This window comes from Petaurus breviceps, unplaced genomic scaffold, assembly GCF_028583685.1.
Source record: "Petaurus breviceps papuanus isolate PSGF00001 unplaced genomic scaffold, PetGlider_PUasm1.0 138, whole genome shotgun sequence".
Taxonomy (NCBI): Eukaryota; Metazoa; Chordata; class Mammalia; order Diprotodontia; family Petauridae; genus Petaurus; species Petaurus breviceps.
The window spans coordinates 22,103,108-22,128,957 of record NW_027185694.1 but is presented as its reverse complement, the minus strand read 5'-3'; the positions used below and the strand labels follow the sequence as shown (position 1 = coordinate 22,128,957).

Here is a 25,850-nt window from a genome sequence, read left to right as displayed (position 1 = left end):
GTGCTCTGCATCCCAGAGCTTTCAGTAGCTTGGGTCGGCTTCTTTCTCTCTGCCTCTCCTCCTCCTCCTCCTGCTCCTTCCTCTCCTCTGCTCGATCTGCCTGCCCTTGCAGGGGCCATGACCATCAACACCCTACACCAGGGGGGCAGCTACAAAGTCCAGATGCCATGTCTGAGCAAGGTAAGAGGGACAGGGAGCCCTACATCCCTGTGCTCCTGTGCCTGGTGATCCTACGGTCCTCTCCAGGGAGGTAGAATGAGCTCATGTCTCTTGTCTACTGATTCCCTGGCCAACTGATAGCAGGGTATTCAAAAGAGGAGGCTGGGGGCAGCCACATTTTCTTTGTTGGGAAGAAAAGGTCATGGGTTTAGAGCAGCCTGTGTCCTGAGGGAGGAGCCCAGGGATGGGTCTGGGGTGTGGGAAAACTTGGAAGGGGTTGGGGGAGAAGGGATCTGTCCCTCAAGACAGCCTAGCAGAGACACTATGACTTGGAAGGACCCTGGGTAGGGACTACTCCTGGGATCTTTAGACAACTTAGTAGATACCCTCTGACCTGGAATGAACCTGGAAAGAGGGTGCCCTGTGCTCTAGGGGAACCCAGAAGAGGGACAACCTAACAGAGGTCCTGTGGTGTGGGAGAAACCAGGAAAAAAAAAACATTTCCCTAAGAGGACCTTGGGGATACCTTGCCTTTCTGTCCTTTCTGCTTGAGGAAAGAGTCTTAGCTTGAGGAAAGACTCTTAGACTCTAAGCTTTCTGGTCATGACACCGGCAACATTCCTCCAGTGGCGATGGGATGATTGGTCCTGAATGGTCTTAACTTGCCTCCTCTTGGGGGGAGCAGAAGAGTCATTTCTGTACTCCCCCCTTATATCCAGATTTAGACCCTTTCTCCCCTATTCCTGCCCTCCCCTTTCTTCTTTCTGATGGCCTCTTGGCTCTGGGTTCTCCTAGAGTAGGTGGATGTGTGTGCCTATGAAGAGAGTTGCTGCCGCACCCTTCAGGGAGTGGCACCATCATTCCCTTCAATCCTGACTGTGGTTACATCAGGGGCTCTGGTCAGAGGCTGCTGTGGCCCCAGGCATTCTTGACCAAGCTCTCCATTGGTCCCTGGACTGGTTCTTCTCCAGAAGCAGTGGGTCTCTGCTAAAGTCTTTCCAGCTACTGGGACTCTCCTTATGTCCTTATGTACCTTGATAAAATTAGGTTAGCTTTCATAGAACACAGAGTGGCAGCACTGGAAGAAACATTAAAATATAGAATATAGAATGTCAAAGTTGAAAGTGATCTTAGGGCAGAGAACATAGAATACCAGAGGTGGAAGGGTCCTTAGAACACAGAATGTCAGGTGGAAGGGTCCTTAGAACACAGAATGTCAGAGCTGGAGGGGTCCTTAGAAAAGGAAATGTTAGCTTATAGATATGGAAGGACTTTAGATACTATGAGTCCAACCCCAACTTTTTCAGATAAGGAAACTGAGGCTCAGTAAGGAGAAAGTCCCAAATCCCCAGTTTTGATTGGCTCTTTTCCTAGACTATGCTTTAAACTTCTGATCTTTTGTGATCCAACTTTCCAAGTTCTGTTCCTCCTCTGTCTATCTCCCTGGTCCCCTAAGAATCTCTGGAATTTTAGCATTGACTCTACTGGGCTTCCTCAAAGGCCTCTCAGGACACTTTCCCAGAGTCTTTCTGTCCTCAGGACTCTTGTTCCATTGGCTTTTCAGGGAGGCCTGGCTGTTGATCTCTGGGAAGGAATAAACAGCTCAATAGCAGAACCTTGGGCTGATCGGCGCCATCCTTCCCTTGGCCCTGGAAAGAGCCAAGCTCTGAGCTGGGAAGGCATTTAGTCAAAAGCTAAAAATAAAAGCAGCTTGCTTTGTTATAGCTAGACTCCTGCCCCGGCCCCTGGGAGGGAAGGCTGGGGGAGGGGGGAACCCTGCTCTCCCTCTTGGTGGGGGAGTGGGGAGGGAAGGAGAACCAGGAGCCCTCCCAAGAGTTCTCAACCCCTGGGACAAAATGTTAAAAAGGAGGTTGGTGTTTCCTCTACCTCTGGCTTCCTGCCCAGCCCTAGGCTGTCCCTCCCCTTTTCTTCCCCCAGGAGCATAGTGGGGGTGTCCCCTAGAGAGAAGGAACAAGCAGATGTGGCTGTTTGTGAGGTGGGCTAGGGTCATTTCAGAGCCTCTGAAGTTCCTCCTGTCCACCTCCCCAATCAAAAAGAGACCTATTCTTCCTAGAACCCGGTACCTGAAATTCTAGCATTCAAGATTCATTTGTTTGGCTTGATTCCACAGTTAAAATGCAAATACTCCTGGGAGCAGACTTTGATAATGGAGCAACTGGGTCCCTAACATGCAAGGAGAGGTGGGGTCCACTGAGAGAGGAAAAAGGGTATGGGGTGAGGGGTCTTTGGGCGACTTTACCTCCTTCCCCGGACCAAGAGGAATGCTGGCCTGGGTGGGGTCTAGGCCCCTTGCAGCCTTGGTTTGGGGGGAGGGCGGACTCTCGCCCCATGTCCCACAGATGGAGCACGTGATTGTAGCCATGCAGGACCCAGATATGGGGGTGAAGATGCGGAATCAGCGCTTGCTCATCACAGTGATTCCCCATGCCATGACAGGTGAGTCCTGTAGACCTGAGGGGACTGGAGAGGAGACAGCCTAGGGTGCCTGAGTCCAGCTGAAGGCCCCTCTGTAGAGAGAGGAGACTATTTGCAAAGGCTTCTGGGAGAGGCAGGTGTGTTACATCCTGAAGCTGACTAGGCCCTGGGATCCCCACAGTTCACTGGAGCCAGGACATGAGACCTGGGGTGCTGATGGCCCAGCCCACCAGCCCTGAGCTCTGAAAGGAGAGCTGGTCTGCCCTTCCCCCATAGCTTCTCTCCCATTAATGTACTTGGTTATCAATTATGCATCAGGTTGGGGGCAGGGATTGAGCTGAGAAGAGCTTGGGGTCCAAGGCTCTGTCTTCTTGCTGGAGAGCAATACTGCTCCCATCCCACCCCAAATCTTCCTGACTCCCTGACCCCACCCCACCTCATCTCCATTTTGTGCTTGGGACCCCTAGGTTTTTGTCCAGCTAACAGAGTAGGGCAGGAAGTATCCCTCCTGAAGCCCTCCTTGGGGACCCCAGAAGTGAGGAGGGTCTTCCCCTATCAGATTGTGGGATGGATGGAGGTGGAGTAGTGACCCCTGTGTCCACTGGCATCACTAACCTTAGAAACCCTGCCCACTGGTCTGGCACCTTCTGAGCTGCTCAGCTTTGCCCATACCATCCTTTCCCCTGGATCTTCCTCTGTCTATCCTGCCTGCCTATTCCCCAGTCTTATCAGTGCTGCCAAATTCTCGGAGGAAGGAGGGGGAAGGGAGGCAGAAAGGGAGCCAAGATCAGGACTGGGCCTGACTGGGTCTTCCCTAAGTGGCTGTCTGTCCCTGTGTGTGTGTCTCTGTCTGTCTCTCTGTGTGTCTCTTTCTCATTTTCTCCTCTTTCTGTCTCTCTCAAAAGGCAGTGACATTGTGGAGTGGCTCATCCAGAAATTCTCTATCTCAGAGGAAGGTAAGAGAGTATCAGAGCTGGGAGGAACCGTTTCCGGTTTCTCAGGCAGGAAGGGCTGACTAAACATTGCCCCTGTTCCCCAAGTCCTCTGCAGAGCAGGAGAGACCCAGGGTCCTTTACCTGTCAGCAAAGGCACCGAGCTGGGCCAGGGTTCCTAACCACAGTCTCCCATTCCTACACCAAACATGGTCTTTCCTCTACCCTTCCCTTTCATTCCTCCTGAGCGGACTTAGGGCTTGGTCCAATCTTCAAGATGATTATTGTTCCTAATTTAATGCCTTGTTAGGAAGTGCAATTTCCAAGTGCAGTGAGCTAGCTGCCAAAGATAGTGAGTTCCCCAGCATCAGAGGTATTTCAGCAAAGCTGTATGACAGCTGGTTGGGTAGGTGGGTTGGGGTAGATGCCTTAGGCAGTCCCTTCCAACTCTGAGATTTTGTAATCTGTAAGAAGATGGAGGCTGGAATGGGTGGGGGGCAGGGACAGTTAACAAGGATCCGGGACCTCCCTGAAGGGGCTGGGGAGCACTATTTGCCCTCCATGAGGGCAATGGGGGCCATTTTCCTGCAGAGCTCGGGTTCCTGGTTCTGCCACACACTCTAGAAGCCTGATACCCCTCCCTCCAGCAGCCTTTAATGGGACCGGAGAGCCAGGCTTTTATCTTGTCCTCACTGGGGACCAGGGTTGAATTCATTTTCTATGCACCCAATGCAAGAAAACAGGCAGCTCCTCTCAGGAGGCTGGAAGACAGGGAAGACCCAGACTGAAGAGTAAGGGGGAGCTTGGGCAGAAGCAATAACTGAAAATAACCTTGGAGTCTGGGCTGGGAGCTGCTGGAGGCTGGCTTGGGCTGACACAGCATCCCTCCCTGGTTCCCTTGAAGTTTCTGATCTCCCTGGCCTGGCGAACACTCCTTCTTCCTCCTCCCCTTCCTCCTCCTCCCTTCCTCTCCCCCTCCTCCTCTACCTCCCCCTTCTCCCCTTTCTCTTCCTTCTCCCTCTTCCCCTCCTCCCTTTCCTATTCCTCCACCCTTCTCTTCTTCCTCCTCCTTTTTCCTTCCCCTCTCCCTCTTCTCTTCACCCTCCTACCCTCCTTCCCCTCCTTCCACTCCTCCCACTCCTTCTGTTCCCCCCCTTCCTCTACTCTCCCCCTCTCCTTCCCCTCCTCCTCTTCCTCCCCCTTCTCCCCTTTCTTTTCTCCACCTTCCCTCCTTCCTCTCTTCCTCCTCCTTCACCTTCTCCCCCTTCTCTTTCTCCTCCTCCTCCTCTTTCTTCTCACTCAGGGCTTACAGGATCATGAGATTCGGTGCAGGAATACACCAAAGGCTTCATCCGACAGATGAGGAAATCTCTTTTAGAATCCTTTGCTTTCTTCCAATCTCAGCTTACTCTGGCACTTAAACAAGGCCTTTCCTGATTCTGCCTGGTATCTAATGCCACCCTACCCTGAAATTATTTCGTATGTTTTCTTTTTGTTTTTTTACATTCTAATAGAATTTTTTTTCCCAATTACTTATAAAGACAATTTTCAACATTCATTTTTTGGAAAGATTTTGAGTTCCAAATTTTTCTCCCTCCCTCTTTCCTTCCTCTCCCCCTTCCCCAAGACAGCAAGCAATCTGATATGTTATACATATGCAATAATGTAAAACTTGTATGTATTTTTTAATCACTTTGATGTGTACATGTTTTCCCCCGATAGAATGTTAGTTCTTTAAGGGCAGAAATTAGTTAGGAAGTTGATAGAGTGGATAATGGGGGACGTGGAGTCAGAAAGATTCAAGTGCAAATTCTGCCTTGGTCACCTCCAAGATATATAACCCTAGGTTCATCATCTAATCTCTCCTAGCCTCAGTTTCCTCATCTGTAAAATGGAGAGATTAATAGCTCCAACCTCACCCAGTTGTCATGAGGATCAGATGAGATAATAAATTGTAATGTGCTTAGCAGAATACCTGACACATGATGTATATTATATAAAGGTTAGCTGTTATTATTATCATAGATAATATAGTTTATGTCATATACTATTATTATATATTATTCAGATACTTTCTAGCTGTGTGACCCTGGACGAGTCACTTAACCCTCTTTGCCTCAGTTTCCTCATCTGTAAAATGAGCTTGGGAAGGAAATGGCAAACCACTCCAGTATCTTTGCCAAGAAAACCCTGAATGGGGTCATGAAGAATCAGCTAAGCAACAGCAAATTACTATTATTAGACAATATGTCAAATATTTTTCAAATTTAATATCCTACATAAATGCTAGATGTTATTATTTTCTCTGTAGCCATAGAGCCTGGCACATGTGGTTTTCTTTTTGAACAGAGCTATGATTTACTCAGGGTAGGGAGCCATTAAGGCTTAAATAATAATAAGTTAATATTAAGGCTTAAAGCTGCACTAATACTTTTGGAACACCTTGTATTATGGTTTACTTTAGAACTGGGGAGCTGTAGGTATGGATTACCCACACATTATTAGACTCATTTGAAGGGTTGAGAAAGAACTGAAAAATAGAAGTATTTTACATATATATATATATATTGCATATATATATATACACACATATATTTATGTCTAATAGTAGCTATCTCTAGGGTAGGGAGGAGGGAAGGAAAAAATTTACATGAGAACTTTATTATAATAGATTTGCAGGTTCGTGTGCAATCATCTTTTTTTATTATACTGTTATGGAAATGCTTGTTTTATTTCATAAATTAAAAATAAAATAAATAAAACATTAAAAAAAGAATGGAGGGGAGGCATAAATTTGGAAGAGAAGGTTTTGTAAAAATCAAAGGTATTACCATTACAAACAAAAAGGTGGTCTCCCTAGAACCAGATACCTTTTCCCAGAAGTGATTCAAACCCAAATTTCCCTCTGCAGAGTCTCTACATCTGGGGAATCTCATTGTGAAACATGGCTACATCTATCCTCTGAAGGACCCTCGATGCCTTGTGCTCCGAGCAGATGATTCCCCTTACAGGTTCCAGGTGAGGCTGTCCTTCAATTAAACTCCATCTTTCTATGATTAAGGGAAACCAGAGAAGGTGAGGGACTTTCCCAAGGTCACACAGCAATTTTGAATGCTTTGGTGGCAATGGTGGAGAGGTGTCCAGTTCTCAAGGTGGGATGCCCTCCAGCCAGCCAGCCAGCCAGCCATTCAGCCAACCTGGCAAGGGCCCTGGGTACCCAGCTCCTGGGTTTGGCTTCAGAGAGGGAGGGGGTCTCAGGATTAGTGTTGTGGGGGCTGGAGCTAACACATAGATAGGTGTAGTTCAGTTCCTCTCCCCCTCCCGCCCCCTCAGGCCTCCTGGATTGCAGCTGGCCCCTCTCCCAGTGCTTCTCTTAAAGCAAAAGACCTGATTTGCATTTTTCACATATTATTTTTACTTTATAAAAATGGCAAACGAGAGGGAACGTGGTGGTGACAGATACAGCACTGTACTTGCTATTGGAAGCTTGGGGCTCAGGCCTTGGTACTATCACTCCCATCTTAACAGTGTATGACTATGGGTGTGTCACTAAAATTCTTTGAACGTCAATTTCCTCCATTGCAAAATGGGGCTAATACTTGAGCCATTTATCTTGTGGGATTGTTATGAAGCAGAAAGCTTCATGGACCACAGAGTGCCAGAGAAAAGTGAGAAGCATGTGGAGTCTGAGGCCCTGGATTCAAATCCCAGCTTTTCTGCTTATTATAAGAGGCGTGACCTTGAAGAAGACAGTTCACTTTTCTGAGGCTCATTTGTTGGCCCCTTCCACCTTTAAATGTGTAAACCTGTGATCCCATTATTATCAATACTATTTTTTCCTCTTCTTCCCTATTCCCATATCTTTCAGCAAATGTGCCAGGGGACTTCTTTAGCCAGGGAGAACAACTGAGGCATCTCTGATGTTGATTGGGCTGCCCATTTCTGACCAAATTAATTGCAGCTATTGATGGAGTCCCCTGAAGGTGGGCTGGTAGGGCCCTTAGTGAGGAGGCTGGGCACCTGAGGTCTGCCCCACCCTCTTCTCACTCAGAAGGGAATGGTAGCCATTGGATGTGAATTTGGGATGGCGATAAGGAATTGGGTTGTCTTAGTGCCCAAATCAGCTTTGAGCCACCCTACAGAAGACCTCACTTAGAGGAAATGATAAAGTAGCCTGAGGCTAAGAATTGGGTCATAGGAGTTTAGAACTGGAGAAGGGTCCCTTGGGGACCGTCTAGTTAAAATTGTTCATTTTACAGATGGGAAGACTAAGGCTAAGTTAAGTGAAATGCCTTGCTCGGGAAATAAAGGGCAGAGCTGAGATTCAAACCTAGAACTTCTAGCTTCAAATTCATTGTTCATTCCCGTTCCTGCTGGTGTATGAGACCTTGAGCTAGTTTCCTCCCTCTCTGGGGCTGCAGACCTAGAAGTACTTCTAAGGTCTTTCTAGCTTAAAATAACAACTTCTCAAAAGTATACAGAGCTTTGTAGTTTACAAAGCACATTTTTGTTTGATCACTAGCAAACCTGTGGAGTAAGCAGGGCAGGCATTATTGTCCCCATTGGACAGATAAGGAAACCAAGACCCAAAAAGGAAAAGGAATTCACCCAAGGTTATACAATGAATTAATAGCAGAGCTGGAACCAGAGCCTAGGACCCCTCATTCCAAAGCTAGAGCTCTTCCCTTTTTTTTTTTTTTTTGCATTTTGGAGGGCAATTGGGGTTAAGTGACTTGCCCAAGGTCACATGGCTAGTTTTTGTGTTAAGGGTCTGAAGCCAGATTTGAACTCAGGTCCTCCTGACTCCAGGGCCGGTGCTCTGTTCACTGTGCCACCTACCCACCCCAAGAGCTCTTCCCTTTGTCATTTTAGGTTGAGGGAAAGGACATGAGCAAAGGCAGGTGAAATTTAAAAACCCAATTCAGAGAACAGAGAGGATCAGTAGTGGTAGACAATGTTAGAGAGGTAATTTGGGACCCCAGACTAGGTGGTGTAGCAGCAAGCATCCCAGCATCCCCAGGGTGGCTGCCAACACAGGTTCTTAGATCTGCTTTTCTAAAGGAAAGCAAATCAAAATGGGTTAACAATATTGCTTTAATCAATCAAACATATCATTTACCTAGTTCAGGGGGAAAAGTCAGCACCCCGAACTTCAGAGTATACAGACAGAAGTTACAAGAAAACAGAGAAACATTTCAAGCAGACAGGCCTCCAACTGTACAACCATTACATCCATCAGTTATCAGAGAGGGCAGCATCAACAAATGGGTTTTCAAAGCTGGGGGGCTCTCAATGGCTGCCCAGAGTCTCATCTGGCCAAATCACACAACACTTCTCAAAGTGAGCCCCACAGCAAAGTCTCACATCAGGGATTATACAGCCTTCCTTTCTATTATATGTAGAAGGTCAGAGAATGGAACAACCCTCTTGACCCACTGCCCAATCACAAAGTATCTCCTGAAAAACAAGCCTCCCACCACAGTCTCCAGGTGCACTTAACCTAGGGGCAGGGAAGATCTTAAAAATTTACATTCCTATAATAGATGGTAGAGAGCCTAGAATGCCACAATTAAGAATCAAGTGCTTGCTTTTTCATGAAGAAGTAGGGATGGTGTCCTCAGGAAAGGGCATCCTTCTGCTTCTTCTTCCTTCTGAAAGAGCGTCTGGCTTCCACGTAAGGTTTAGGCTTAATTTTTCACTAATCCTATCCATCCACAGCAACCAGACCTGTACCAGTCTGTCCAATTCCAGGTATCAGCATCTCACCTAATTTGAGAGGCCTTGTCCTGGTGCCCTTTAATGCTGTGGGGCCTTCCCTAGGAGATTACCTCCAATGTAGCCTTTGCATGTTGTCTCCACGTCAGAATGTAAGCTCTTTGAGGGCAGGGACAGTGGTTTTTGACTCTCTTTGTATCCCCAGCACTTAGCACAGGGCCTGATACATAGAGCTTATTGATGTGACTACAAGTTTGGAGTAAGACCTGGGTTCCTCCAGAAAGGCTTCCTGGAGGAGATAGGGAGATGGGGGAGCCCACTCTGCCGCTTCCAGTCTGTGATGTCCTGCTTTCCATCTCCTCCCCCCCAGACACCCTATTTCTGGATGAGCACTAAGTGGCCAGCTGCTGAACTGGATTATGGTAAGTGGGTCAGGACCAGAGGCAGGACTGTGGCTAACAGATTTTGAATGATTTGATAGTAGTGGAGGGGGGTGTCCAGAGACTATTGGACTCACAGGAATATCAGTTCTCTGAGGGGCCTGGGAAGTCATGCAGTTCAACTCCCTCTTTCTATAATTAAGGGAAATCAAGATCCAGAGAGGGTGAAGGACTTGCCCAAGGTCACACAGCTATTCACTGAAGGGCTCCTGCCCCCACTGGGTCTCAGCTCTTCTCCCTTCATTCCTCCCCAAGCCCAGTCAGTCATTGTCTCCAGAGCAGGGCCAGCCTTCATCAGGCCCCTCCCAGCTGTTGCCTGGGAAAGTCTGGGTGCCAGCCAGCCTCTGCCCTTGGTGAGCCCACCCTTCTCTGTTCAAGTTGTTGAAATATATTACCTCTGTAATTTATGGCAAGCTATTTGATCTCCGTCCCAGTTTCCTGTTCCGTAAAGAGAAAAATAATAATGGCACCCACCTCTTAGGATTGTTGTGAGATCAAAAATGATAGAATAATCGTAAAGTGTTTAACACCACATTATTTCTCTAATTTAATGTAATTGCTCTGTACCTGATAACTAAATGCCAAAGATAATAAGAACAATGATTTTTATGTGATAATTTGGAAATGCAATTGATGTCATCTGAAATTGGTTTCTGTTATTATTGTGTTTCAAAATTCTCTTATATTGTAAAATTTGAGAGACTATTGTAAAACAGAAATGATCTTAGACAAAGCAGTTTTTAATCTGGATTTCTTTACATATGAATTGGACTTTTAAAAGGATGTGATAAAAAATGAGATATTTGAAAACTGTGAAATATTTAATGAGGTATATTTAGATATAAGCAGGTAATAATAATAGTTATACTATTACTACTAATAATATTTACTATAATAACAGATTTTCATTTGAAAATCTTGGCTATTAGGAAAGTGTATAAGGTGGTTTAAAGATGTAGTTTCAACATATTCATGATAAGTTAACTAATAGATATTTGTTGTATGTGTGAAGTCCCAGAATATGGGTAGTTTTAATTTCTAAGTAAAGGATTAATGAAATGTTAACTACCAGGGAAACATCAGGAAAGATATTCAAGCTGGGAAATTTAATGAAATTTTGCTATTTTAGATAAAAAATTCCTGGGACTGTAAATTTACTGTTGTTTTGACCTTCGATGACCAGGATAGTTATCTGAATTGTCATAAAAACAATAGTAGAAAATGACACGTGTGGCAATCTGAGAACTGCTCAAAGGTGGATGTTTGTGCCTGGAAAAGGTTGTGGGGACATGGCCTACATTAGGATCCTTCTGATTCTGTTTCCCCATTGTGCTATTTCCTTTCTGGAAAAGGAAAATTCTCTACCTGATTAATCCTGAGCCTTGCTTTTAACAACACTCTGTGACCATACGATTGGCTCATCAGATATGACTCATGCCTGAAATCAGAGCTAAGGGAATTTTTTTCCAACAGAGCTAAGGGAGTTTTCCTCTGTTATGTTATAACTCTTTCCCTCCTTTTCCTTTCATGGAAAATTTTTATAGTCAAGAAATTTTATAAGCACTACACTAAGTCAATTAAATAATAGATTGATACTAGAACATCTCTAAGTTGTTATAATAGGATTCAGGTATGACCATCTCACAGGTTTGGGGTTTTTTTGGAGTGGGGAAGACAAGGCAGTTGGGGTTAAGTGACTTGCCCAAGTTCACACAGCTAGTAAGTGTCAAGTGTCTGATGCTAGATTTGAACTCAGGTCCTTCTGATTCCAGGGCTAGTATTCTATTCACTCTTCCACCTAGCTGCCCCCATCTTACAATTTTAACCTATATTTATAGTCTAATTATAATATAGGGATGTTATCTGCTAAAGGGGGAAATGGTTAGACAAAGAGACAAAGTAATAAGACAAAGATATAACATACGAGTTTTCTAATGAAATGGAATAGCAAATTTTGAAAAAAGCAACAGGATTAGTCTGTTTTTTCTAAGAACTATATGCAAATGAATATGATTGGCTTCCAAAATTTATCTATCATTGAAATTCAGGCTTTGGGTTCGAGTTTTAAGTTTAGCGATATGTTTTGGGTAATAAGGTCTCAAAATTGGATTAAAGATTTATTGAATTTTTACACAAAGATGGCATTGATAATGGTACAGAAAGTTAAATTATTTTCCCATTTTAAAAAAATCTGCTTGATAATCTCAAAGGACAGAGGAGCTCATTTTCAGTTAGACTTGTGTGAATTTTTTTTTTTGCATTTTTTTGGAGGGCAATTGGGGTTAAGTGACTTAAGTGACTTGCCCAAGGTCACATGGCTAGTTTTTGTGTTAAGTGTCTGAGGTCGGATTTGAACTCAGGTCATCCTGACTCCAGGGCCAGTTCTCTATTCATTGGGCCACCTAGTCACACCCAACTCTTGTGAATTTTCAAAAGCTTCTTAGATCAGGTACAGGATTTCGGTCACTGACAGGTGGGATAGGCACACACTCAGGACTTCTGGAGTGAAGCTATTGGGGGGAGCTGGTGTTTAGCCACCAGTTTTCCCTCTGTCTATGGTATGTGTGCATGGATGCGTGTGTTGACAGGTACACATGCATGCATATGTGTTTGTGCACCCTGTGTCTGCCTTTCCAGCTATCTATTTGGCCAAGAAGAATATACGGAAACAAGGGGACCTGATTGAGCATGAAAAGGTAGGGCGGCCCCAGCCCCACCTCCCCTATCCAGTATATTAATATCCACCTCCCTACTGACATATGGGGACATAGAAACTGCTTTATTTCTTGGATGCAGATGCCACAGACCAGCGGCTCCTTCCCCTCTTAGCTAGGCCCCACTCAGAATTGCCTCAGAGCCCCCTGTCCCTGCCTTTCTCTCCTAGAGCAGATGGGGCCTGAATGGACAGCCATGAGGCAGGGGCAGGGTAGGGCCCTGACTGGAGCCCCTCTCCTCTCCCTCCTACAGGATTACTATAACCAGCTGCACAAGAAGATCAATCACACATGGGACTTTGTAGTGATGCAGGCCCGGGAGCAGCTGAGGCAAGCATCTCTCTGCCCTTTTTCCCTCCTCACCCCCCCACCCCCATAAAAACCCTGCCCTTTGTCTCAGGCCAGAGCCACACTGTCCACGGCCCCTGAGTCTGTTGTCTGGACCAGGGACTGTGTCAAATACTCCCCTGCCTTGCTCTCTCCCCTCCCCTCCTAGTTTATCTCCTGGCACTGCCCAGAGTGGGGGGCTGGGAGTGGGGGAGGGATGGATCTCTGGAGAGGACAGAACCAGGAGCTAAGCCACTCAGCTGGGAAAGGAGATAAGAGAAAATGGGGATGGCCAGATGTTGGTCAACAGGCTTTCCAGATGTCAAAGGAAGAGTGTCGGCTCATCCAACAGCCCCTAGGCTCTACCCCACCCTTTCCCCCTCTGCTTAATCTTCTCCGAGAGCAGGGATTAGAGTCATGCTGTCTCCTGAGAGCAGCACATCCCCAGCCTGATCTCTGAATGACCCAGCATCTCCCCTCCTCCCTGCCCTGATCTCTGACTGAGCAACTTCCCTTCCCTTCAGAGCAGCCAAGCAGCGCCGGAAAGGGGACAGGATTGTCATTGAGTGTCAAGAACAGACTTACTGGCTGGTGAATCGGCCCCCGGTGAGAGACTCTTCCCCAACCCCCTCAGACCAGAGAGCTTTGTGATGTTGGGCAAGTGTCTTGACCACTCTGGGCCTCGGGATCGCTTCCCTATACAATGAGGGATCTGGGCTAGTAGAGGGGATGAAGGGAAAGAGGTAAGACCTGGCATACAGGGGGAATGACCAGTGGGAAGGGGATTTAGGTGAGGAGCTTAGAAAAAGGGGCACAGAAGACAAACTTTCTCTGAGGTCCCCTGGGTAGGGGTAGGGGGCTGGCAGGACCTCACAGTGAGGGAAGCTGGGGGGGGGGGCAGAGTTAGATGGATGGACTTTGGGATATGGTCGGCTTCCCTCAGCCCCTCACTCTTCAGGCCAGCCTGGGGTCAGGTCTACTCTCTGTCTCCCTCTGCTGTAGCTTAAGGTAACCACAGTCTCTGGGAGCCATCCAGTAGGGTTTGGGGGAGCTTCGATCCTAGAGGGTGTTTAGTTTTTGAGCTGTTCCCTGCCCTGCCCCACCTCCCCTCATCCCAAACCAGGTCAGTAGGGAACCTAGATGCCCTTTCCTTCTTTGTGAAATGAGGACAGCACAGGGCTTCTTGGCTTGAAGGTGGCTTCGCTCCCACCCTCCACCAGGAGGCAGTGACTATGAGCCTGGAGAGACCCTGCCCTCTGGACCTGTTCCTGGAGTGGGCAGTAGGACCTAAACTCTTACCCAGTTGGCTGCATTGTGCCTGAGCCATAATGTGAGGGATAATTAAGGTGATGAGGAGCATCTTTAGGAACAAGGATTATAGGAAACTAGAAGGGACCTGGGATACCCCTTAGTCCAACTCCTTCATTTTACAGTTGGGGAAACTGAGACCCAGAAGTCAGTGACTTGACCAAGGCCACACAGCTAGCACCATATCAGAAACAGGTTGTAGGTCCTCTGACTTCAGCAGCAATGTTCCCAGGGGCTAGGGGCTAGGAAGGGGGCTTGGGGAGGGGATAGACAACAGGAAGTTGAGAATTGACTCCTCTGTTTCCCCTCCACCCCTGCCCCATTTCTCTGTCAGCCAGGAGCCCTGAATGTGATGGAGCAGGGACCTGAGAGGGGTAACTGCTATACCACCAGGGTGCAGATGGTAAGTGGACTTCCTTTGCCCTAGTTCCCCCATTTGTAGGAAACAACCTCTCTACCCTGTCTGCCCAATAGAGGAATTGTGAACAAGACCAACTCTGGCAGTATTTCTGGATCCATACCCGGAGCTGGCCTCAAACTCTTTTCCCCCCTGCTTCCCATCTCCCTTCTTCCCTCTTTTTTTTTTTTTTTTTTGCTTTTTGGAGGGGGAAAGTAGGGCAATTGGGGTTAAGTGACTTGCTCAAGGTCACATGGCTAGTAAGTGTTAAGTGTCTGAGGTCGGATTTGAACTCAGGTCTTCCTGACTCCAAGGCCGGTGCTCTATTCACTGCTCCATTTACCTGCCCTCTTCTCCCCTTTTTAACTGGGTCCCAACTCTGGCTTTGGATCATGACCTCCAATGTCCCTGGCTTCCCCCCCCACACACACTCCAACTCCCTCCCCTGATCATACAAAAAGAAGAACTGACTGAAGTCACAATGTGATGGATGATTAAGGGAATGAGGAACATTTTCAGGAACAAGGGTTCCTAAGATTATACATTTTAGAGCTGGAAGGGACCTGGAATGCCACTTAGCCCAAGCCCCTCATGTACAATTGGAGAAGCTGACACCCAGGTCAAGTGACTTGGCCAAGACCACACAGCTAGTACATGTAAGAAACAGGTTGTAGGCCCTCTGATTTGAGAAGTAGTGCTGGCCCCCAGGGTCCGGAGCTACAAAGCCCTCTATGGGAACAGAAGAGAGGAATTAGACAACAGGGGATTGTCTTGTGACTGGCAATGGTTGGTTGCTTTAGATAGACCGAGACTAGGCTAAACTCCTTGTCTTTTTTTTTTTTTTAAGCAGACCTGTGATTTTATTGGCAAGGGAGACTTCCAATGAGAAAGGCCCTAGAAAGCAGAACCTCCTTTTCCCCTCCCCCTGCCTGGACCCTAGAGCCTTAAAAAGAGATTTCCTAAAGCCTCTTCTCTTCCAGCCAAGTCCAGTCCATTCTTTTGCGCTAGAGTTTGGGGCCTTGCTATGGTTAACACTGGGCCCAGAGACTAGAGATACATACATGGCTATAGCCTTCAGCTGCAGCCAGGAAGTGGACCATTCAACCCCACTCTCTCCCCACCCCCCTAGTAGCTCCCTGGGATGGAAAAATGGAGATGTGACCAAGGATTCCCATTAGCACTCTCCTGATTTTATTTGACTCCCTGTGGATGGGAGCTAAGTGCATCCAATCCAAGTGTGGTCTCCAACCTTCTATGTGACCCTGTCTGTAAATGAGAGAATTGGACTGGATGACCTCTAAGCTTCACCATGTGCGGCTAGGTCATGCCATACTGCTCAGAGTGTGAGGCTGGAGTCAGAAAGACCTGAGTTCAAATCTAACCTCAGCTACTTAGTAGCTATGTGACCCTGGGCAAGTCATTTGACCATGTTTGCCTCAGTTTCATCATCTGTAAAATGAGCTGGAGAAGGAAATGGCAAATTACTCCAGTTTCTCTACCAAGAAAACCCCAAATGGGGTCACAGAATAGGACAGGACTAAAAACAACAACGTTCTTTGAAGTTCTGAAATTATGACATTTATATATACCTGTATGACCTTAGATGTGTCCCAACAGCAGGGGGTGGTCTCCACTGAGCTAGCCACACTCTCTCCTGGTCATCGTAATGATCAGAGGCTCTGGTAGGATTAGAGTCCAGCCAGGGCCTGGGACTGGGGAAGTAATCAGAAATGTGGGGGAAAAGCTGCAAGCTTACCTTCATCAGCATTTATGGGGAGAAGCTCTATCCAATGAGCACTGTGTCTTTGTGCCTACCAGATAAAAATAGCTAGCATTTATTTTAATCTCGTGACAACCCGGTGAGATAGAAGCCATCCTAGGAGTTATTTACACAGGGTTTTGCAGCTGGTAAGTCTAAAGCAGGAATTGAACTGAGGTCCTCCTGAGTCCAAGCCCATCACACTATCCACTATGCCACACAGATAACTCACTCACTAATTATGCTTACTTCTTGTTCCTGACTCTGGTTGTGGATGAGGGAAGGGAGAAGAAGATATTCCTCATTAGGGACTCTCATGATCCCCTATTCACCAGATCGTTCTGCCTTGTCCTCATCCTCCTTGTTTTAATCTTTTTCAGACTAAAAATATGGATTTTTATAAGCGAGAGGTAAGCCTTTAGACTGTCCTTGGGTTCTGTGGAGGGGAAACACATTGTGGGGCCCTGGGATCCTTCCAGAGGTGGGGAACCTGTGGTCTTGAGGCCACATGTGGCCTTGAGGCTACAGGTCCCCTCCCCCCCCAGTCCCCGTGATTAGCCTAAGGCCTGCTGGGAGAGACAGGATGGTAGGGCTATGGGTGGAATATGGCTACCTCCTGGCTATGGAGATAGTCCATTTTAAATTTTTTTAATTGGGTAAATAGGAACAAAGATTAAAGGCATGGGAAACTTGACTGTCCCCATCCACCCCACTGGAAGTTCATCCCTGGCTAGTCTGGGGGCCTTCAAGCTAGCTAGAGTTGATCCCTTCTTGCCCCCTTTTTCCTGTGCCTAGATTGAGTACTGTAAGAAGGCGATGGGTAGGACTAGGGTGAAGTCTTCTATCTGCCTGGAAGCGTGAGTGCCCCTGTATTAGGAACAGCAGGGTCTGGGCAGTTGGGAGGATGGGGATGTCATGCATGTCCACCCCAAATGCTTCCTTTGTCCCCACCCCATCTGGGATTTCCTGGGCTTACTCTTACCATCAAAGCTCTTTCCTTTCTACAAGGCGTTCTTGACTGGGGAGGGTTCCCCCAAATCATCTACATTCTCTGACACCACCGCTTACTACCTTTGTGACCTTGGACACAAGGTCCAGTCTGAGCCTCAGTTTCCTCATCTGTAGAATGAGGGGATCAAACTAATGGACCTCCAAGTCTTCTTCCAGCTCTAAATCCATGTTCTTGCTATCCTTGTGGGCTCTCTCTACCCAGATATCTCAAGTTCAATGACCAGTACATGCCCCATGACCCCATCATGTCTGGCTGCCTGCCCAGTAATCCTTGGATCACTGATGATACTGATTACTGGTCAATGAATGCACCCACGTGAGTGTTCTTTCCATCTGCTGAGGGTGGGTGGAGAGGACTGGGCAACCCTAGTTTCCAGTAGTTTAACCATCCCACACATACTGCCGATTCTTGGTGGGGATCATGGGCCCAGACACCAGGAATCTGGTTCCAGAATTCACTGAGGCCCTCCCATTTAGGGGGCCTCATTGCTCAAAAGGTAGGCAAGCACCAAGGTCTGTATCCTAAGGGGACCCCACCCTAATAAGCTCTGGATTTGTTTCTCTAATTCTGAGAGTTATGGGGGGATCCTTGAGGTGGGGGACATCAGACACTTTTGGCGGCATCATTTATTGCCTAGGGTGACGACACCTACTAAGCTACGGGTTGAGCGTTGGGCCTTTAACTTCAGAGAGCTCCTGGGGGACCCTCTGGGCCATATACAGTTCATGGAGTTTCTCAAGAAAGAGTTCAGCGGTAAGATGGCTACTGTCAGCTCCACACTTGCTAATGCTCCTGTAGGGGATTCAGGGACCCAAGAGGATCTTAGGTGATAGCAGCTAGGGGGTAAATGCAGAAACAGATTAAGTATCTGAGGTAGGATTTGAACTCAGGTCTTCCAACCCCAAGTTCCATACTCTACCTGCCCACCAAGATGCTAGCATGCCCGGCAGGACGATGTCCTTCTTGCTCTGGGCTCGGCCTTTTTCTTCCCAGTTCTCTGGAGCCTTGTCTCTTCACCAGAACATTGCGAGCCAATGAATCCTTATTCCTCCCCAGCCAGGGGGATAGGGTGGGAATGGGAGGATGTTCAGGAGGATGAGTAGGTGTGCAGCCAGGGGCCCCAGCTTACTCTGCTAGGGGCTTTGGGGGCTTCTCCCTGAACATTTCTCCTCTCATCTCATCTCTGGTCACCCCCTCCTCCCTTCCATCCAGCTGAGAACCTGAGTTTCTGGGAGGCATGTGAGGACCTTCGATATGGGGAACAGTCCAAGATTGCTGAGAGTGTCGACTCTGTCTACCAGTGAGCCTCATCTCCTCCCCGGCCCCCAGATCCTGCTCTGGGTCCCGCCTTTCCTTGGGTTCCTTCACTCCTGGCCAGTGGGGCAGAGACTAGAAAGGGTCATGGTGTCTGGGCAGAGAATCTTCCAGTCAGAAAGGGTTTTTCTTCAGAGGTCATCAGGTCCATTCCTCTGCTATGTATGTAATCCAGGTCTACCGAGGTGAGGGTGGGATGGGAAATTTTTGACATCCTATCTGAGGGAGCACTGTGCCCCAAGCTGCCTCCCCTCCACTCCCCAACTGAGGCCAAATTAACTTTATACTTCCTTTTGGAAGCATAAAGTTGGGCTATTTGTACCATTGGGAATGGTACACTCAATTTTCACTCTGATGAAGGGGAGTAGGATTAGCCAGAGGGGCCACCGGATATTCTGGGGTATTAGGTGATCCAGCTGAGTCTGCTGAATGAGGGGTGGTGAGGAACAGCCTGAGGATGGGGTAGACCAAGACATAGGTTCCTAGTAACAGAATAGAAGGATACAGGGTCCTTGCCTCTCTCTCTACTCTTTTTTAAAAGTAATAAACATTCGTGAGACTGGCAAAATCTTGCCTGAAACTGGAAGGATTAGTCTAACAGTCAGGTGGGAACAAAAAAGAGCTATACACTAGGTACTTAGGACTGGGGAAGTGTTGAAAGAGCCCCAAAGATAATTTTAGAGTTTTTTCCCCAGTGCCTCGATGGGCAACAGTGTCTGAAAGGCAAGCCACAGGCTCAAGCCCTTCTGCTGATTTGTCCATATTTCTCCACCTGTTGGGGAGCAGACAGTTTCTCGCCCCTGGGGCCACACGCTGGGTCAACATTGACAGCAAGACTATGGAGAAGACACTTGAAGGAATCCGAAGACCTCATCGCTACGTCATGGATGACGCCCAGATGCATATCTACATGCTTATGAAAAAGGTGCTGGGACTAGGGATTCAGTGGAGTGGGGAAAACAAAAGGGTTCCCATCTTAAAGCATCAGCCCTCTGTTGGGGCAGTGAAAGGTAGCTGGGTCTGAAGCTAGAAAACCATGCATTTTCTTAGAGAAATGCAGAGTTCCCTATGGATCCCCACCCTTTTATCTTCATGTCTTAAAGGTCAAGTAGCCTACTGGCTGGAACCCTTGACTTAGAAAAATGCAAAATGCCTGGGGCTTGGAATGTATGTAGTCATTTATTTATTCACTTAAGCTTTATTCCCCACCATCTACCAAGAAGGTTTTGAGTTGAAGGCGACTTACAAGAGGAAACACAAATGTCAAACAGAAAACACAACCAAGCCAAAATCAGTTACAAGCAGTAGAATAGATGTCACTGGACATTTGAGATGAGCTGTTGACTGTTCAGTCATTTCAGTGATGTCTGACTTGATGTGACCCCATTTGGGTTTTCTTGGCAGAGATACTTGAGGGGTTTGCTGTTTTCTTCTCCAGTTCATTTTACAGATGAGGAAACTGAGGCAAACAAGGTTAAGGGCTTTGCCTAGGGTCACATAGCTAGTAAGTGCCTGAGGCCACATTTGAACTCAGGTCTTCCTGACTCCAGACCAGCACTCTATCACCTGTGACACCTAGCTGCCCTTCTGAGTTGAGTTAGAACTGACAATTGTTCGGAAGATAATTATAAGAACACGGAAATCACAGTGATGGGGTCATTAATGGACTTTCCTCACAAGTTGTTCCTAGAGCCTTGCGGTGGGGGGTTGCGGGGCGGAGGGTGGATTATCAGATTGAAGAGGAAGCTGTGGACTTGGACATTCCTCTTTTCTGAAGACATCTATCTATAAATAAAAAAGGCAGTGTGGGGTAGCAGCAAGAGCTCTGAATTTGGAGTCAGAGGGTCTGGGTTTGAATCTTCTCTCTGTTACTTCCTACCCATAACTTTAAACAAGCCATAAAGCTCCCTAATCTGTAAATTTAAGGGATTAGACTAGATTTCTAAATTCATGATTTTTGTTTTTTGGAGGGCAATTGAGGTTAAGTGACTTGCCCAAGGTCACACAGCTAGTTTGTGTGTGTGTGTGTGTGTGTGTGTGTGTGTGTGTGTATGTGTTAAGTGTCTGAGGCCGAATTTGAACTCAGGTCCTCCTGACTCCAGGGCCAGTGCTCTATTCACTATGCCACCTAGCCGCCCCTAAATTCATGATTCTTTATACCTAATTACCTGAACAAGCTCTTAGAAGGTAATTTTATGGTCCTGGGAAATAAAAGCACAAATTTCAAAACAATTGTGTAAGTAATGGTATTGGAATAAGGTATCCTGCCTTTCTTTCAGGATTCCTATCCCAGGTTCTTAAAGTCGGACATGTATAAGACACTCCTGGCAGAGGCTGTGATTCCACCTGAGACTAAGAAACGGTGAGCTTCACCCCCACCCCCACCCCCACCCCTGCCTTGATCCTAATTCACTCTATTTACTAAACTCCAAAATTCGGGTTCAGAGGGGGTTGGGGGACAGGAGGAATGAGTCTTTCCCTTGGCCTTTTACCACTAATAACCACTCCATCATGTGAGAGAGCTGGAATTGGGAATTACCATGCAGGTTGGCCTCACCCTATCCCATTTGGTGAAATGGGTCAGCTTGGAGGAGAGGTCGCTTATTGAGCCATGAGAATGGGGGCAAGACTAGAGAATGGCCTCTGCATTTGCACTGTCTGTTGGAACTCCTGGCCTTCATCCTTCCTTCCTCTGTCTGTCTCTCCAGAGTGTTCCCATTCATGAGGAAACAGCGCCACTCCAGCCCTAGCCCGGCCCTCCTCCTGCCCTCAGGAGAACAGGAGCCCAAGGGGGAGGACAAGAGCAGGTCCCTGGCTTCAGGCACCTCTGCCGGGGAAGGGGAAGGCTAAGCAAGGCGGTCCTCCCTTCCCCTCCGTTGCCACTTCTCCCTCTCCTCCGGTTGACAACCTGGAGGATGTAACTGGAAGAGGGGAGGGGTTGGCGGTGCTAGGTGTGGGGAAGGGGACAGAGAAAAATGCATTTCATGACCTGAGATGTGTGAGGGCTCCCCTCTCCTCCCTCCTTGTCCCAGCCATCTCCATCATTACAAGGAGAGGTTAGAACACCCACCAACTCCTTACCCCTCCCTAATCCCGAGTCAGTCCTCAGCATCTCACGCACGCCAGCCTTGGCAGAGGAAGCGTGGTGCCGTGGACAAGGTGGAGCCGGGGCTTAGGAGGAAGGGGCAGGGCTCTAGTCTTAGCTCGGTCACTAGCCTGCAGCCTAGCATTGGGCAAGTCACTCTGGACCTCAGTCTCCTTCCTTACAAGTTACTTAGATGACACAAAGGCTCCCTGAGGTTTACTCCCAGCTCTCAAACCCCACTATTCGATCCCCTGTCCAGCCAGCCCTGGCTTGGTGCCTTCTGAAACGAGCGGCTTCCCGGCTCTGTGGGTGAGTAGTGATTTTTGTGGCCCTTCAGGCAGCTCATCAAGGAGCAGCTGTTCTCTACCTTGGGCTCTCCCGGTGCCCTTCATATACATGTGTGCACCTGCATGAACCCCAGGAACATTCTTCAGTTTCTTGGATAAGCTGCAGCCTCTTCTTCCTTCCCATGGCACGCTCTCATAGTTTCAAAAGATGGCAAGAGGTGTAGGTCTGTTGAGCTGCCCCTCCAGAGTAGGGCAAGACCCCCAAGTCTGCTGGGAGGAAAAAATAGGGCAGAACTTCCTGCCTCCCCAGGATCAGAAAAGATTGAAGCCGTTGATTCCCAATGTTCCCCAAAGGGAAATATCTCCAAATAGATGAATCTTGGATTTGGAAGGGAATTCCCAAGTCATATAGTCTAACCTGTATGTGAACAAGACTGCTCTACCTGTGGTCCACCCTACTCTGGGATAGCTCTAACCTTTAGGAGGGCACTTCAAATGCTTGAAAACAGCTATCATCTAAACACCCCTGACTCTTCCAACTCATCCACACATGCCATAATTCTGGGATCCTTTACCATCAAAGTGGGGCAGCTAGTGGGGCACTGGATAGAGTGACAAGCCTGTAGTCAAGACGACTCATCTTCCTAAGTTCAAATCTGACTTCACTTTATTAGCTGTGTGACCCTGGGCAAGTCACTTAACTTTGCCTCAGTTTCCTCATCTGTAAAATAAAGTGGAGAAGAAAATGGCAAACTGCTCCAGTATCTTTTTTTTTTTTTGCTTTTGGGAGGGCAATTGGGGTTAAGTGACTTGCCCATGGTCACACGGCTAGTTTTTGTGTTGTGTCTGAGGCCGCATTTGAACTCAGGTCCTCCTGACTCCAGGTCTGGTGCTCTATTCACTGCACCACCTAGCTGCCCCTGCTCCAGTATATTTGCTATGAAAAACTCAAGTGCGGTCATGAAGAGTGGGACATGATTTTAGAACCATCAAAGTTGTCTTCTGGATACTCTCCAGCTTCTCACTGTATTCCCTAAAATGTGGCATTTGGAATAGAACTTGATATTCCTAATGTAGTATGACCACGGCAAGATATAGAAAGGCCATGGCTTCTCTCGATGCAGCCACCAATTACATGACAGTTTTTGCTGCAATGTCATCCTCTGGACTTATTGAGCTCGGTCCACTAAGACCCTTCGATCTTTCTTCAGATGAACTTTTGTCTAGCCATACCATCTGTATCTTACTTAGGAAGTTAGTTTTCTGAGTCCCAAAGTGAGAATTTACATTTATCCCTACTAAATTTTATCAAATTAGATCTGGCTCCAAAAGCGTAGCATGTCAGAACCTTTTTGGGTACTGATATTCTCATCCAACATGTTAGCTATCTCGTTAGGTTGTTGAAGTAAGGCCAAGATAGTGCTGGCTACTCGCTTTTTGGCAGAGAGAGCACACTAGCGCATGTCTATATAATTGGAGTCCTCTATCACTACTGTAACCATGAACCATGCCTCTCTGCCAGGCTTGTGATGTTTCCGAAATTTCTCATTTCCTTTCTGTCCAGAAAAGATGTAGAGATGACAATATCAGTTCTGTTTCTGTCTCTGTTGATCTTTATGCAAATGTTCTCCACCATGTTTTCTTCTTCAAATTCCTGGATTTTTTCAAATAGGTATATGTCTTAATATACAATGCTACTCTATCTCGCCCTCTACACCCTCCCCTTTTGCCCACCCTGTTGTTTTTTTTTGGGAGGGGAAGGTAGGGCCATTAAGGTTGTGACTTCCAAGGTCACATGGCTTGTTTTTCAGGTGTTAAATGTCTGAGGCCGGATTTGAACTCAGGTCCTCCTGACTCCCAAGGCCAGTGCTCCATTCACGGTGCCACCAAGCCACTTCCCACCTGTTCCTTTTGAATCTTTCCAAAGGCAGTCGCAGGTCTTATCCCACCAAGTCTCAGTGATTTGACCCATGGCCAAATTTTATTTCCTTGTATTGTTATCACTAACCTTGTCTTTGCCAAAAAAGTATGTGATGTGCAAAAACATAGGTATCTGAGCCCATGGATTTTTATTGCTATCCCTCTTTTGCATTTTGCCTCTTGTAAATTTCTGGGTATCTCCATTGCTGTCACTGGTAAATATGGAATTTTCTCCTTCAACCTTTTTTCTTGTCCATTTAAATCTTTTGAGAGGGGCGGCATGGGGATAGTACAAAGTATCCAAGTCCTACAGCCCGCCCTCCTCCAAATGAGATTAAAATGTAATTGGGAAATATTTAACAAAATAAAAATATGACAGAAATAGATAACATCAATATGTGGTTTTTCTAAATCGATATGAAGCCCACAGGCCCTTTTTCTATTTGATGCCAATGGTGTGGTGGATAAAGCAGGCCTCAGAGTCAGGAAGACTCAGGTTCAAGGCTCTGACACATAGTAGGTGACCTCTCAGTGCCCTATACAACTCTCCAAAACTATAAATTGAAGATGATCTACACTGATAGGGTGTTTTCTCCTGCAAGCTACCAATGTAAATGAAGTCACTGGTCTAGTCCCATTCCCTGTTGATCAGATTTGCAAGACTCAAGGCAATACATTTTTACTAGTCTTATTAGGTCAGTTTCCTCCCTGGCAAGAGTCCATCATTCCTAAGTTTTAACCTGTGGCCTAAAAATCCCAAATCCATCTGGGTTGCCAGCTGTTCACTCCCCCCCCCCCCGCTTTTTGGGGGGGGAAGGCAGGGCAATTGGGGTTAAGTGACTTGCCCAAGGTCACATGGCTAGTTTTGTGTTGCATCTGAGGCTGGATTTGAACTCATGTCCTCCTGATTCACTGACTTCACTACCCCAGCTGTTTACTTTCTAAACTTACCTTTTTCTTCTGAAGGCTTTGCCTTCTTTTGGCAAATCAATGAAAGATGCCACTCATGCCCCTCAAGTCTTCACTTTCTTGGCCATGACTCAGTAGCCCTTAGCAAAGAATTCTGGTGGTACTGTTGGTAACCATGCAAGTCATGAGAAGTGGGTGGGGCAGTCCTTGGGCCTGACAACTTTGGGGCTGTACTCCATGCTTGAGAGATGCAGTCTTCTCTAGCACCAATGGCAGGCATCATCAACCAACACTACTGGTCTCTTGCTATTGGTCGGATGAAACCACCTCATGATTCCTAGGACAAGCAACTGCTTCTTAAGGAAGAACCTCTTCCTGCTGACTCCACTGGTCCCTTTTCACTTCTCTTGTTTATCTTTTTTTTTTTTGCTTTTTGGAGGGGGAAGGCAGGGCAATTGGGGTTAAGTGACTTGCCCAAGGTCACAAGCTAGTTTTTTTGTGCTAAGTGTCTGAGGCCACACTTTGAACTCAGGTCCTCCTGACTACAGGGCGGTGCTCTGTTCACTAGGCCTAGCCCCCAACCCCTCCCCCCCTTTAAATCTCATTCTTGCACTTGCCAAATTTCTGACCAAAACTGAATGCCAGTTCAGGATTTTTCTGTCTCTTCAAGCCCTTTTAATTTTGGAGTTTACCACTTTTTAAAAAAGGAATACTTCCTTCCCCTTGATAATGTGGGGAGTGGAGAGGCTTTCTTTCAGGCTCATTCATGACCTTCTCTTCTAGAAGGGACACCAGCTTGCCCTTTGAGCATGGGTAGAGGTTATTTGGCCGTGACAGGAAGACAAATACTCTCTAAGAGTTTTCATGTTTACACAGTGGTTTAAAAAGTTTGAAAATGAATCTCAAACAATCCCAAGGCTTTATCATCCCTACCTTCCAGAAGAGAAACCTGAGATTCAGAGAAGTAACCAGCCTGTGCTAACTTTGGTGGGTTATAAACCCAAGTTTCTCTGACCTCATCCAAATTCTCCTTCTCCTCTATGACAGCAAGGCTGTCATAGTAAGCTCAATGTTGGCTTTAGCATCAGGAAGACCTGGCTGTTGATGCTGAGCAAGAAACTTAAAACTTTTGGTGC

At 47.0% G+C, this 25,850-nt stretch overlaps 1 protein-coding gene across 3 annotated transcripts; it reads left to right on the top strand.

Annotated features, from left to right (window-relative positions):
• RGS11 (regulator of G protein signaling 11) lies at positions 1-24,319 on the top strand. 3 transcript variants are annotated; one of them, XM_069107701.1, is made up of 17 exons: positions 1-180; positions 2,539-2,616; positions 3,501-3,551; positions 6,439-6,545; positions 9,613-9,664; positions 12,320-12,378; positions 12,650-12,726; positions 13,248-13,329; positions 14,366-14,434; positions 16,568-16,597; positions 16,983-17,044; positions 17,401-17,514; positions 17,837-17,952; positions 18,412-18,499; positions 19,300-19,438; positions 20,793-20,875; positions 21,222-24,319. In XM_069107701.1, the coding sequence occupies exons 1-17, from the start codon at positions 168-170 to the stop codon at positions 21,361-21,363; spliced, it is 1,362 nt and encodes a 453-aa protein (XP_068963802.1). In that variant the 5' UTR covers positions 1-167; the 3' UTR covers positions 21,364-24,319. The 3 variants fall into 3 exon arrangements, with proteins under 3 accessions (XP_068963802.1, XP_068963794.1, XP_068963812.1); XM_069107693.1 differs by having other exon boundaries at positions 2,520-2,616; XM_069107711.1 differs by lacking the exons at positions 2,539-2,616; positions 3,501-3,551.
• Positions 24,320-25,850: the final 1,531 nt, after the last annotated feature.